The sequence below is a fragment of the Aulonocara stuartgranti genome (genome assembly GCF_965226115.1).
Source record: "Aulonocara stuartgranti genome assembly, chromosome: 18".
Classification (NCBI taxonomy): Eukaryota; Metazoa; Chordata; class Actinopteri; order Cichliformes; family Cichlidae; genus Aulonocara; species Aulonocara stuartgranti.
Window position 1 is genome coordinate 16,888,659 of NC_138954.1, and position 14,996 is coordinate 16,903,654.

At 38.0% G+C, this 14,996-nt stretch overlaps 1 protein-coding gene across 7 annotated transcripts in view; it reads left to right on the forward strand.

The window, feature by feature from the left end:
- Positions 1-14,996, forward strand: part of ccdc178 (coiled-coil domain containing 178) — a 23,967-nt gene continuing 8,971 nt past the window's right edge. For all 7 annotated transcript variants that reach the window (XR_014272609.1, XR_014272610.1, XR_014272611.1 and 4 more), the window contains exons 1-18: positions 1-316; positions 629-753; positions 3,240-3,376; positions 3,486-3,529; positions 3,620-3,699; positions 3,795-3,998; positions 4,128-4,348; positions 6,843-6,985; positions 7,491-7,644; positions 7,741-7,836; positions 8,526-8,662; positions 8,770-8,953; positions 9,043-9,105; positions 9,241-9,369; positions 9,453-9,566; positions 9,728-9,873; positions 10,053-10,212; positions 12,587-12,736. Coding sequence is in view for 1 of the 7 variants with exons in the window: in XM_082512370.1 (XP_082368496.1) it covers positions 696-753; positions 3,240-3,376; positions 3,486-3,529; positions 3,620-3,699; positions 3,795-3,998; positions 4,128-4,348; positions 6,843-6,985; positions 7,491-7,644; positions 7,741-7,836; positions 8,526-8,662; positions 8,770-8,953; positions 9,043-9,105; positions 9,241-9,369; positions 9,453-9,566; positions 9,728-9,873; positions 10,053-10,212; positions 12,587-12,736 (2,220 nt within the window). In the remaining 6 variants the exon portion in view is untranslated. The remainder of the gene's footprint in view (positions 317-628; positions 754-3,239; positions 3,377-3,485; positions 3,530-3,619; positions 3,700-3,794; positions 3,999-4,127; positions 4,349-6,842; positions 6,986-7,490; positions 7,645-7,740; positions 7,837-8,525; positions 8,663-8,769; positions 8,954-9,042; positions 9,106-9,240; positions 9,370-9,452; positions 9,567-9,727; positions 9,874-10,052; positions 10,213-12,586; positions 12,737-14,996) is intronic.

A 14,996-nucleotide genomic window follows, 5' to 3' on the forward strand; every position in this document is an offset into this window, starting at 1 on the left:
GAATTTTAAATTAATCCCACCTTTGAGAAAAATAATGTGTTTTAAAAAAATAAAAAAGTACCTAATTTCACATGCAGCTAAACAGCTGCTGCTCTTGAATGTAACTCGCCCTTCCCGAGCGTACAGGCCCCCTTGTTGCTAAGCAACCTTCGAAGAAGATTGACAGCAACTTTAGTTGATTCATTCGAAGAAAACTTTAAAGAAGGGTCAAGTTGTATTTGTTGCTGGTCAGCTGCGAGGTGTTTAATTCAGAAGAGCAGTATCACAGTTTAAGACAGTTCTCTGATGGCTGCCAGCCAGAAGCGTATTAATACAAGTAAGTTGATAGCCATTCATTTTTCCGCTTTCACTTTGTGCCATGACAACGACCTCCCCTAGCTCATTAATTTGTCATTAGCTCAGTTAATTAAACGTTAACTTAACGTTAGCTAAAAGAGCGGCATCCGGAGATGAGTGAAGGTATCAACTTGCAGTTAGCGCAACTTTGACCCAAAGTTCAACGACAGGAATTAAATCTATTATAACAGAAATATTTAGCTACCAATTATATTTTTTTGTTTTTTGGAGCTAAAGATCCAGGTTTAGATTAGACAATGAAGGTTAACTGATGTCTCTCCCGCTTTTACAGTGCGCTGAAAAGTTGCTTTAGAGTCAGCGATGTGTTCTTTTTAATACATTTTGGGGAAGTTGCAGCAATGCCGGACGTGGAACCCCTCAGATTCCCATCCAGGGAAGGACGACCAAGTCAACAAGGTGAGAAGAGAAGCGATGCACCTGCAAATAAATCCACTTTAACTCTACACATTCTCTGTTACAACAAGCAGTCTAAATTAATAACGTTGTGGATGTGTTTTTTTTTTGGGCTAACACCTTGTTTAAATGTAGAGGCTTGTTATGTGTTAGGCAGTCTTCCAGGCAGTGCTTAAGCATCTGCACCACTCAGAGCTATTTAAATGCTGAGTAAATGTAATGATATTTAATGATGTTGAAGAAATGTCACTATCTAACATCATTGGCAAAAATGGCACTGCAAGTGAGGCTCACATGGGCCTCCTCTATGGCTATAATACACCCTGCCAGTATGATTTAGAGCTAATTCAGCCCACCACTGACATATTGCCTTAGCACCTTCCTACCCAACTTCAGAGTGTATTATTCATCTCAGCTGTTCAGCAGCAGATGGTCTTCTTTTTAGTTTTTCCCTTTTTTCCCCCAGTCTCTTTACTTAGTCTGAGCTACTTCACTCAGAAGCTGTTCTGGAAGCATCATGATAAGATAACTGGTCTCAGTCACGTGGAAAAGGTTGCAGATGTCACTGTCTCAGTCTTTTTGTTGCTGAGACGAGTTTGCAAACCCCTCGAGGGCATACACTTTCTCCTGTGAAGCATAGGTAAGGTTGGTCAGTGTCCGTGTTACCTTACTTAATAGACGTCTTTGGATTTTCTTGCTGTTTTTGGCTTTTAATAACAAAAATGTATTTTATGCTTGACTAAATTAAACCCCAATTAAAAAAATATTTCCTCTGGTGGACGGCTAATACTGTCAGGGTTTGGCTTTGTTGTGCTTTGGATTCTTGTTTAGTATTTATTGAGATTTTGGTTCTTGTTTTGATTAGACCCTTGTTTTTGTAATATGTTTATTCGCTCTCTGTGTTCTATTGTTTTTCCTCTCACTCCTCATTGTTATTATTATCATTATCATTATTTTTGATTACTATTGAAGGTTTGCCTTTTCACTGGGTCTTACATCATGCTTTTGGGTCTTCTCTACACCATACAACCTGACTGAAGCCAATTTTCTCTTTATACATAGGAAAAACCCTGGGGGCATTTGTTGTTGCATATGGGCTTCACCTGTTTATCACATCTAAAGGACTGGAACCACAATCCAGCTATGACTTTCAGCCTACATTGGTGCTTGTGTACCCCGAAAATGCTTTAGGTTTTAAAAGTAAAGAGAGCGTGCTTTCAAAAAAGGCTAACGAATACTTTTCACTTCAAAGTGCAGTAAATGGGATGACTGCAACACACAGGTTGCACACAGTTGGCCTTTACTGAGATCAAGATTATTTAATACAAATACTCACAGACTCTGAAAGAATAGTGTATTCAATAGGCTTAAAAAAGAAAAGAAACTTTCACTTTTATTTAAGCAGATTTGTTTGAAATGTTTTTCAGATTAAAAATAAGTAAATAATTGTGAACTAAACTGGGACAGTCTGGAATTGGAAGTGAATTTGGACTTCTGTGGAGATGTAAAGGGAAAAGGCTGTGCAGAAAACCAAAGCAGCAGACATCACAGTCACTGTTTTATTTCAGTTATATTGTTTTAAAAATGGGATGAACTGGTGCCACAGTTCTTTGAATTAAGGGCATCTTGTTGTCTATTGTCTCTTCATATAATCCTAGACTAACTTGATAATGTTAAAGTTTGGTATCTTACTGACTCTTTGGTCTTCTAATGCCTTCTGCTGATGCACTGAACTCAGCCAGGAGAAAATAAGATATAAATAAGAATATAAACGTTTACAACTCAATGCACGGTATACCAAAAATGAATGAATGTTTCCTAGAAAGTGTAACTCGTTTTTTTTCTGTGACTGCTAATTAATCACTGATTAAAACTAAGTCCCAGCGTCACAGAAACATTCGAGCCTACACTGTACTGTTGTAATAGACACCAGGATACATTTTTACATATAGTGTAGTCAAGTGAATTTACTGTATGTTTGGAATGAATTTGTAGTAACGCTGTATGTTAAGAGGCAGTGTGCAGGCTAATTTTTTAAAAACAGCATCACTTTAGTCTTTATTCATCTGAACTAGCTTATCAAAAGACTTTCTTTAATACTTGTGCAGGTTCGTAAACTGCACCGCTTTGTGACAGCCAGATGGCGTCCTTTCACCACCAAGATTTGCACCCTTTGGTTTGTGTTGAGACACTGAAAGGACTTCTCTGTTCTCTCACTGATGCTCCCAGTATTTTGCAGTCTGTAAAACCAGAATCAAAGTGCAAGTAAAGAAGCACACAACAGCTTTCACAGCCAAATAAATTTTATTAATTACTTTTCCAAAATTAATTCATTCATTTGAGCGAGTGTTTGCTTCAAATAAACAGAGTCTATTCATAAAGAAAAAGAGATAAACTGTGTTGTAGCTATTTAATATTTAATATATAGTGTATGGATTGTAGATGTGGTTGGCCTTTTACTGACCGTATGCTGTTTTATCTGTCTCAAGATCAAGTAGATCTTCAAGCTGTTTGCTCTGGTAGACGTCGCACCTGTGCTTTGCTCAACAGTCCTTCACCATGGGTCAACAGCATTATCTACCATATCCAAGAGATTAAGATGACAGTGGAAAACAGGTGTCAGCAGGTAAAATAATGGCATTGAGTGGTCCAACAGGTGGGAGATTGTAACACAAATATCCTGATAGGTGTTAAAAGAAACTGAAAGACGCATTTTCCCTTTTAATTTGTGGCAGTCTGGAAGATATCAATCACAAGCTAAATACAGCAAAACTTTAAGGTGAAGTATTTCATTATTTTTTTAATATGAAATGAAATATGAAATGAAATGAAGTATGAAATGTGACATGAGGTTAACTTGTTTTGTCAGATTTCAATCCAGAGACTCAGATTCTGACTCTGTGATGTCTACAGATTTGTATGTTGAAGGCTTTGCAATTTGTGCAAGAGGTAAACGTGTAGATTAGATAGCTTTGGGAATCTGACTTTACAAATTTATTGTTGTATTGTTTGTGTAGTTGAAATATAAGTTTCCTATCCCATAGAAAGTTGTCCATTATCTCCACTACTGAAGAAAATAAATGATGTCCTCAGCGAGGTTGTGTATCTGATTGAGCGGCTGGAGGCTGATCGGCAGCATGCAGAGGAAGCCCTGCTTAAAGAGAAAAAAAGGAAGAGGTTTTTGGAGAGCAAAGTGGACAGTATTTCACTGTGGAGGCAAAAAGAGCATGCTTATGTTGTGCAGAAAGGTCAGTGACCATGAGGTGTCACATCCTCATCGAACTGCTTGCTGCTTCTTGTGATGTAGCCAATTTTTTTTTTCTTCTTAAACTCACTGAGTAAGCTTTTTAATTAATTTTTGACTATTACACTTTTAGAACATGAGGCTTGCATTAGAGATATCACTGAATTAAAGTGGCAGCTGAAAGTGGAAAGAGAGGAACTTGACCAAGCCCGAGAGAAACTGTCACACACCGAGGGGTTGAATCAGCGCCTACACAAGGACATCAGTTTTGCCAAAAAACAAGTTCCAATTGTGAAGGAAAAAATCGACCTCCAGAAAGACCTCGTAAATGAGATTGACGCTAAACAAGCGGAGGTAGGCTGTAATAGGATTTATTTGTAATTTCAAACAAACATCTGCACATTTTCAATATGCAATATTGGTAGAAGATTAAGATTCGTGGAGTTATTTCCCAAGAATTCTACAAACGTGTTGTTAACACAGCACAAATATGTGAAAGTACAAAATCCAAGCAAGATTAATGTGCTTTTATGTTACACTTCAGAATGAAAAATAACAACTGAGTTGCATTTTGGGTGATTTTATTGATCGTGTTTAGTCACTGGAACTTGGGTTTGCAACTGTAGTTTACAGGTGTGGAAGGGTAAAGTTTTTTTCATTCATTTTGACTACTACAGTATAAGAGCACTTGTCATATTCTGTAAAATCTAAAAAGTTGCACCATGATTCTAGTTTTTGTAGCTCACTTTCAGTAGCCTGTGAGTTCTTCTGTATTTCTATTTGTGATTCACAAATAGGGAAACGCTCTGGGTTGCATGCTTGTTGATGTATTTATCCACTTTCTATATAAAATGAAATTTTAATTTGTTAGTGATATTCATGATCCTCAAAGAGTGAATCGTGTTCATTTACAGTGGGGCAAAAAAGTATTTAGTCAGCCACCGATTGTGCAAGTTCCCCCACTTAAAATGATGACAGAGGTCAGTAATTTGCACCAGAGGTACACTTCAACTGTGAGAGACAGAATGTGGAAAAAAAAATCCATGAATCCACATGATAGGATTTGTAAAGAATTTATTCGTAAATCAGGGTGGAAAATAAGTATTTGGTCAATAACAAAAATACAACTCAATACTTTGTAACATAACCTTTGTTGGCAATAACAGGGGTCAAACGTTTACTATAGGTCTTTACCAGGTTTGCACACACAGTAGCTGGTATTTTGGCCCATTCCTCCATGCAGATCTTCTCGAGAGCAGTGATGTTTTGGGGCTGTCGCCGAGCAACACGGACTTTCAACTCCCGCCACAGATTTTCTATGGGGTTGAGGTCTGGAGACTGGCTAGGCCACTCCAGGACTTTCAAATGCTTCTTACGGAGCCACTCCTTTGTTGCCCAGGCGGTGTGTTTTGAATCATTGTCATGTTGGAAGACCCAGCCTCGTTTCATCTTCAAAGTTCTCACTGATGGAAGGAGGTTTTGGCTCGAAATCTCACGATACATGGCCCCATTCATTCTGTCCTTAACACGGATCAGTCGTCCTGTCCCCTTGGCAGAAAAACAGCCCCATAGCATGATGTTTCCACCCCCATGCTTCACAGTAGGTATGGTGTTCTTGGGATGCAACTCAGTATTCTTCTTCCTCCAAACACGACGAGTTGAGTTTATACCAAAAAGTTCTACTTTGGTTTCATCTGACCACATGACATTCTCCCAATCCTCTGCTGTATCATCCATGTGCTCTCTGGCAAACTTCAGCCAGGCCTGGACATGCACTGGCTTCAGCAGCGGAACACGTCTGGCACTGCGGGATTTGATTCCCTGCCGTTGTAGTGTGTTACTGATGGTGACCTTTGTTACTTTGGTCCCAGCTCTCTGCAGGTCATTCACCAGGTCCCCCCGTGTGGTCCTGGGATCTTTGCTCACCGTTCTCATGATCATTTTGACCCCACGGGATGAGATCTTGCGTGGAGCCCCAGATCGAGGGAGATTATCAGTGGTCTTGTATGTCTTCCATTTTCTGATGATTGCTCCCACAGTTGATTTTTTCACACCAAGCTGCTTGCGTATTGTAGATTCACTCTTCCCAGTCTGGTGCAGGTCTACAATACTTTTCCTGGTGTCCTTCGAAAGCTCTTTGGTCTTGGCCATGGCGCCGTTTGGAGTCTGACTGTTTGAGGCTGTGGACAGGTGTCTTTTATACAGATGATGAGTTCAAACAGGTGCCATTCATACAGGTAACGAGTGGGGGACAGAAAAGCTTCTTACAGAAGACGTTACAGGTCTGTGAGAGCCAGAGATTTTCCTTGTTTGAGGTGACCAAATACTTATTTTCCACCCTGATTTACGAATAAATTCTTTACAAATCCTACCATGTGAATTCATGGATTTTTTTTTCACATTCTGTCTCTCACAGTTGAAGTGTACCTCTGGTGCAAATTACTGACCTCTGTCATCATTTTAAGTGGGGGAACTTGCACAATCGGTGGCTGACTAAATACTTTTTTGCCCCACTGTACATTTTCCACTTGCCACTTTCTATAGTTTATGATTGAATTAAACAGTGCGACCAAATTCAACCTAATCTGTGCTTAAAGCCTAGTGCTTATGTGCAGATGTGCTTTTACTTTGTGCAGAAAGGAAATGATTGGATGACAAAAAGTTTCAATATGTAAACGCCCTTCTAAGCGTGCAGTCAGGCTTTTAGCAGAGGATCCTGTTGGTAAAAGACTCACAGTATGATTTCATAACAGTTTCATGTTTTCTTTTATTGTATATAAATGTGTGAAATTCGTCATGAAACATATTTCTGAAAAATACTAATCCCATGACTCACGCTCTTCTTTAGGCTAATGACGTTCGCTCAAAAATACAGCATGATCTCCTGTTAGCCCAGAATAGGTTTAAAAACATGGAGCTGGCTGCTAAAAAAGAGAAGATATCAGCAGACCAAGAGCTACTGGCACTGAAGAATACTCTGGCAAAAAAACTGTGAGTATCCACTGAAACACACTAGAAACACATTAGAATAGATCTTCAATTAAGTCTTCATTTCAAAGTCACTTTTATTCTTGTAGTTTTAACCTTTTTCATAGAATGTAATTATCTTTCTATGATTTTATTATTATTTTTTTAATGTTTATTATGGGCGTCTGTCTGAGAAGTTGAGAATACTTTATGGGATACCCCAGGGTTCTGTTTGGTCCTAAATGTTTTCTCCCAGGGCTATTTGCTGATGATACCAAACTTTCCAGCTAAATATTTAAATGACTATAAATAATATATAAATATTTAAAAAATATCTTCGATTTGAGGCTAAAAGATCTTCATCTTTGTTTTGTACATACATAAATTCTTTTCATGGGAAAATAATATTGATGTCCTGATACACTAAAATAATTATATAATACTTATACACATATATAGAATCATATATAACTGATTTCTTTGAATGAGGGCATATTCCTAGACAAAATAGTGTTTTATTTTTTTCCAGGGAAAGTTTAAATCAGTTGAAGATGATGGATGATGGTCTACATGATGAAATAAAGGATGCTGAAAAGACCATTGCTCTTGCAGAAGAGAAGTGTGCACTTATAACTCAGTGTATCCCTGAGATGATGGAGCTAGAGAAAACTGAAACCGACACAGTAAGTCACACAGTCCATATTTATACTAATTATTAGCACTTAGGAGTAATGATATTAATGTTTTTCCCCCTGTTGTTTGTTGAACCTTTTTTATAGATTGCACAGTTAAATGTTCAAATTGAGGGTGAAATACATACGAATAAGAAGTTACAAGAAAAACTAATTTCCCTGCAAGAAGATATTGCGAAAACTGTAAGTAGAACCACAAAAATGTTACAAAGTCACGAATACTCTGTAGATCTCCTCATCATTTAAGAGGCCCTATTGCTACCTATGTTTGTCACAATGGCTCACTTGGTAAGACTGTATGCAGTGTTAGCCACAGAATTATCTGCGTTGTCCCCAAACCCTAGCATAAAAAATGAATCTAAAAACTGAAATCAGTGAAAGTGGAAGAAAATGGACAGTGCAAAGTTTATAGTCTAAGAAGTTTGAAATCGGTTAAAATTCTGAGTTCCCCAAGCTTTTGAGGCTCTACCAGTAAGGAAGGTGCATGATTTTCCTTTTTACAGTATAAGCTAATATCACCAAACCTAAAAAAAGCCACCAGCTCCTTTATAGCCATTCCTATAGAAGTTATGTGCATGTTTTTCCATAAATGTAATTATCCTTCAGAGTCAATGAGCAATGACTGTTACAGAGTGATACGTCTTATATATTCCCAGTAGAAAAGCAGGAAAAGCAGTTTCCTTTAACACATTCAGACAAACTCTTCCAGAATCTTTGTCGCTTTGTACTCTGCCATTAAAAATGAGTAGTGTGCTCCTTTTTTTCTCTGCAATTGAAACAAATATCAAGAACATTTCACTTAAAACCATGAGTATAAAATAAGTTTGCGTTAACACTGGTCCATGAAGTTCGTCTTTCCATGTTATCCACAGAAACTGAATGGGGAAGCAGAAGTCTCCCGCATAGAAGAACAACTTGAATCAAAACGCAAAACTTTTGCAGCTCTCCGTAAAGAAAACATGCAGTATGAACAGAGTGTGGAAAACTACAAGACAAAAATTTTGGAGAGGTACCATGGAAAAGCCAGAACATGCATCACCTTTTCATAAATATCATTACTGTGTACAGTAGTCCTTGTGTGTGTATGACGTTACTTCACTGGGTGATTTTTGTTAGCGAGAAAGCAGTGAAGCAGATGTGTGAGGAGAGGAAACAGATGCTCCAGAAAATCAGTGACAATGACGAGAAGTGGGAAAGGGCCGAGGAAGAAGTGACCCAAGTTGTATCCCGGCACAGTGTCATTCAGGCTGAGCTCGAAGAACAAGAGCAGCTAACCTTCGCAGAGAAAGAGAGGGCCAGGGTCAGTGGCAACATATGTATAATGCTCATGGGTTACAGTGTAAAATGTGAGACCACATCCTCTTTGTATGCTCTTTCTGTGCTCTACAGACAGAGATTGAAAACCTGAGGAAAGACCTGACAGGTCAGAGGACTACCCTGGAACAACTTAAGGTATATTTATGAGGTGTTTCAGAAGTAAAGTTTAGTCAGTTTGATCGACTTTGTGCATTCCCATTTCCTGGTGTTGTTTACACCTGTTGAGGTCAGTGTGATGACATTCTGGCTTTCATGTTTCTATTCCATCAGACTCAGTGTGCAGATCTCGATGAGCAACTTAAACAACAGCAAAGGAAATCAATGCTGACGAATCAGCAACTTCAGAAAGAATTTGAAGATGCATCCTCAGTGACAAAAGCCCTGGAGACAAAAATGGAGGTAGCAGAATAACTTTATAATAGTTGAGGAACATTTCAAAAGTTTAAGCAGGTACATTTGTAACTATTCTTTTTTTAAAATAGGAAATTAAAAAAATGATAGACAATTTGGAAAGGATTTCATGTGAACACAGGAAGACATTAATCAACCTTAAGAATGAGAAAGACCTCCAATGCGATCATCTGAAAGCTTCTCAGGTAAGAAGGACAAAGGTGCATGATGCAGGTTGCTAAGTCAGGTTTACTCTGTAAAGCTCATTGAGGCCAAAGCTAGTCATGGCTATGTATCAAAACAATCTCTTTCTTTCAACAAAATAGGGTTTAGACTTTTGTAAATTCATGCACCTCTTTGTTTACAGGATTTACACAGCGCTGCTATACAGAAATATGATGACACTGTGGGAAGGATCAGTAACCTTATGAATAAAAGTGAGGAATACCGGGATGCTTCAGATAAAATGGAAAAAATAGCTGAAAACATCCCAGAAGTCATAGCAGAACTTCAGTAAGTTGTGCTAGGTGTAATAGCTTAGAGTGAGGAAAGGAAGAAAAAAGGCTAATATACAACCTCCTTAGTACTTTGACTTAAATGCTCAAAAATTGTGCCACCTTTAAAAAAAAAAAACATAATTATTGCAATTATTTAGCTTTATGTGATTTGATGTGTTTGATTTCTCCTTCCAGGAGTGTTTTTGATGTGCTGGAGTTCAGAAACAAATCAGCTGCTCTCATTATGAGCACCTTGCAGTTTGATATTAATAACTGCCAACAACGAACACAGCGATCCATGCAGACACACACCGCTCATGTTACAGCAAGAAAAAAGCAAATGGAAGACACCAAGGTAAAAAAAAAAAAAGAAAAAAGAAAAATGTTTTTCTCAATAACTCTCTGTTAATACATGACTTTTGTGTCAAATACTGTGAAATCAGAGACAAGCTGTAGAAAACATCTCATTGCTTATTTGTTTATGGATTAGTGTCAGCACATTGCTTGTCACAATACTTCCCTTAAGATACAGAGAAAAGAGCTGTGTGCAATTAAAATTACAAGCCACGGTCAATCTCGTTTAAGTGCTTTTTCCGCAAATGACAACTCACTGTTGTTATAGTCTTTTGTCTGGACGAATTTGATGATGCATGTCGTGGTGAGATGCGGTGTTCTTTTTTTGTTACCTGTAGGCCAACATTTTCAAGAGCAGTTTGAATGTAAGCCCGCAGTTCACTACATCAAATAAGCATATAATCTGGACCTTGCTATATTTATGTCTGAAAATAAAATGTGACTCTGCTGTGCACAAAATGGCAAGCATTTGAACACTCCTTTGTAAGAGAAACCCCTATTTATTGTAAGGTTTTCATCTGCAGGATTATCAGCCCCAGCCAGAGCCTCTTTGCTGATGGGGGTTTCACATGGCTTATCTAATGTGAAATCGCCATGTGGTATATAGTTTCATTAAACGGTGATCAAGAATGCATTAGTTCAAAACAAGAAAAGGCAATGGAGCTTAAGCCGCCATGCATCCAAGTGCAGCAACTTTAAAGAAGTTGTTGGCGTGAGACAATTTAAGAATTAGAAGTCTTCCTCATAGACACAACTCCCATTAGCCAGATAAAAGTTAGTCATGCAAAAAAGGGTTTAGTCTTTTTCACTTGACAAAATAAGATGATATAACAACAATACTTCTCACTAAATAAAAAGATCAGAGACAAGACTGAGGTTCTAAGGAAATTGGTCACTAATCATTGGGACCAATATGAAACATGCATAATGTGTACAGTGGCAAAACATCACGGGGCGCGTGTGCATTCAGAAATCACAGTGCATGAAGCAGAATGATAGAAACCTTTATAAATGAGATTTTATTTAAAAATATGTGACCCCATCTCCCCCCTGTTCTTCAGAAACCGATGCAGGTTAGTATAACTAAAAGCTGCTGGAAGCATATGTGGTTGTTTTTCAGTATGTGGTTGTTGCACACGCAGGGTACATCAAGCTGAAATAGGTTAACTGGTTAGAAATCTGTGGTGATCTCTATTCAAAGCATACTGCACACACATGGAAGGCACCTATTTTTTTGATTTGATCAGGGCTTGTCGTCTGTCGAGGATAAAGTAAACAATGCAAACTGCCGACGCTATCAGTTTCTTATGGGCAATGAAGTGTAATTTGTTCCATTTACACTTCACAACAGCATCAGATGGGCTTTGTCAGTGCTGCATGGAGTAATTAAACCTGAAATCAATAGCAGGCATTTGTCATGTTTACAGCCCCTCTTTCTGCTGGGTTAAACTCATCACTTTAGTGCTGTTCTGTTTTACTGCAGAGACACACTTCATTATGTCTGCAGGTAGAGTTGAGATATTCACACCCTTATCCAGTACTCAGGAAACATTGTTCAAATGAAAAAGGGACATGCAGAGAGACGCATCCTCACTGTGATTTATTTGCTTGATTTCCCAGAAAAGCGTACGGCGCTGTATGGCCACTGTTTATGTCGCCTTATTTAACAACACAATTACAAACTGCCTATCGTACTATATACACACACACACGAAGCAGGTCAGTGGTGCAGCTTCTAAATGGTCAGCAGGGGCTTACTGTACAGCACTCAAAGTGCTCTATATTATATCTTGCTTCACTATATTTATATATAATCTTTTTTTCTGTAGAGCTGTGAGAGTCTCTTAAACAAGAATCAGTGTAATTATTCAGTATCTATTTTGTATATGTAATGATGCTGCCAGTTCTCCTACAAGTAATCTGATGAACTAGCCCTACCGATACTTTGCATTTTTGTAAATTACTGTCAACAGTTGGAGGTGAAACACCATATTGGTGTCGGTGTTGATACCACCCTTATGAGTCAGTATAAGTATCACCCACTATGTAACTGCTAAAGTTTTATTGGTTAGTTTCACTATAATCTGTGGTTAAGTTGTTACATCAAAATAATTCCTGACTCCCACTGGAGTAAGGTATGCAGACTTAAGAAAACAAACAAACAAAGAAACTAGTATTGGGCAAGTATCCAATACTGACACACTTAATCTGAATCAATGTTTTAGATGGCAAAATGTTGACGATGTAGTGCAGGTATGTTACAGTAGTTATAATACTGGTCTGCAGTATACTGTATGCTAATTTTGGGTGATTTTACATAGTTACTGTAAACACTTAATATTTGATCCTAAACTTATTTGCTCATGCTCTTTCAGGAAGCACTTAAAATTGCGCTAAAGGAAAACAAACAGCTGGCAAGCCGGTATGAAGACCTTAGGAAGATTCTCATGGAGGCCAAACAGGAGTCTGTGTCTGCACTGAGTGAGAAAAACAGCGCACATAAATCTTTTCATTACTCCACACAGGTACATTTTATATAACCTTGCTATCTGTTCCCCTCCTTCTTCTGTTATTGTTGTTTCATGACCTAAGACCTTTGCCTTATGTTCCTTCATGTTTTATTTGGTGGTATTCTACTTTGCACCAGACACCACTTCTTTGCATATAGGCAGTCATTTTAAGGTTTTAGTTTGGCAACCAGTAAGGAGGTTACTGCAGCAGTCTAATAATGAGATAACTCGAGTGGAGGAGGATGATGGATGTGACATAATGTAATGATAGTTTTTCCAGCAAGGGGAGTAAAGCAAGAGGTTGATGGTACATGTAAATACTATAACTTCAACATTTCCCTGATTATAGTTTTGTAAGGTGGCCAGAGGTGAAAAATCTTATCATCGTCGTGTTACAAATTTGCCCTGCTCACCGCAGTAATTGGTGAAGGATCAGCAGCAAACACGGGTCAGGATCAGACAGTGCTAAAATAGCACTGGAGGTCTGACTAGTTGAGGGAGACAACTCAGCAGCATTTTACTGTTTAATCTTTATAGATTTTGACACTATTTAACTAGAATAGAATTACACATGACAAGCATAACACCAGGGAGAAGCCACACTGTTCCTGCAATGAAAAATACATATTATTTGTTCCAAAAATGACTAATACCTTTACTTGAGCAATTCCTCATCTAACTGCATGAATGTTATCAAGTGAAAAATGCATGCAAAAATAAAATCCTGTGGACAGGATTTTCCACGCTCATGATCAAAGCCTGATTTTCTTTTACTCCGGATTCAGCCTTCACCATTTTTGTTTGTTTCAACTCCACACTTGTACAACAGCAGCCTCTCGGCTAGTGTTTTATGGCTAAATTTAGTTGTTTTTCTTTGTTATTATTTTGGTATAACAAGCTCATAATCAGCAATGTTTCTGAAATGTAGATGTCGGCCTAACACATTTAATCATTTAATCTGATTTATACAGACACATTCAAATGCATTTCCTTCCTGTTTTAAATTTCCAATTATCTGTATAATGCTTGCATATTGTGTCCCAGTTAGTACATATGTTACACAATGTGAGTGCTCTTAATTGATTCGTTTATAACTGGAGGCAACAAGGTAAATGCATTTAACATTGTCAGGATCATTTGAGAGATCAGTACATTAGTGCAAGTGAGTGAGATGCCAGTCATTTGTGTTTTTCAGAGTCCATAATCTCTTTTATTAAATTTAATTGATGGGCACAATGAAACTCATCTCTAAGGTATCACTGAAATATAGTTAGGTATGGAAACTGTGGGCAGTGACACGGTTTTCATCATTTTCAAACCCTAACCCTAAGCATAAATACTACTTTAACTGTCATGGAGGAATTTATATACAAAGTTTCACCTTTCAGTACTTTTAAAGTAATTGAATAGATGTGCAATATTCTTTGGTTATTTCTTCACAAATTAAGCAGATAAAGGTTTTGGGTAGCCTGTGAAGCAACAATAGGTAGTCAAAGGTCTCTTTGTCTCTGAGTACAAGTAAAACAGCCCACTCTTAGGTTGCAAAATAAATTGATCACAGTGTTACTGAGAACACTGAGATTGGCCAGATAAACTGGTTTGGTAAATTCTGAGGAAAAGAAAATACCGTTTAGGAAAAAACGAACGAAGAAAAACAACAGAAGAACATTCATCAGGAGGTAGTTATATAGTTTTCCAAGTCTACCATAAAGAGAAGGGCAAGGGCAAATAAAGACTGTTCACCACAAGGTGAAAGCTATTAATCAGCCTCAAGAATACAAAAGGCTATATTATACTTAGCCAAAATAAATAAATAAAAGCCAGAGCAGTTCTGCAGCAACATTCACTGGACAGATGAAACCAAGATTAACCTGTACCAGAATATTGTAATGGAACGCTTGGGATAGTTTGTGATCCAGTCATAAAATATCACCTGTAAAACACACTGGAGGCAGTGTGACATATGTGCATGCACGATTTCCAGTAGCACTGGGTCACCAGTGTTTGCTGATGACGTCACTGAAACTAAAAGTATCTGGATTCATTCTAAAGTGGACAGAGCTAAATCCCCCTCAGATTTAGCCAAGTACTGCAGAGCTGGCTTTACAGTGCTTCACAGTAGAGACAGACAGTGATCCAAAGTATACTAAGAAAGCAGCCCAGCAGCTTCTGAAGGTAACTCACTTGACCTCTACTTTGTGGAGCTGCATGTTACTCCCTGAAAACAAAGTAAAAATTTGAAGCCTGGCAAAAAAAAAAAAAAAAGAAAGAAAAG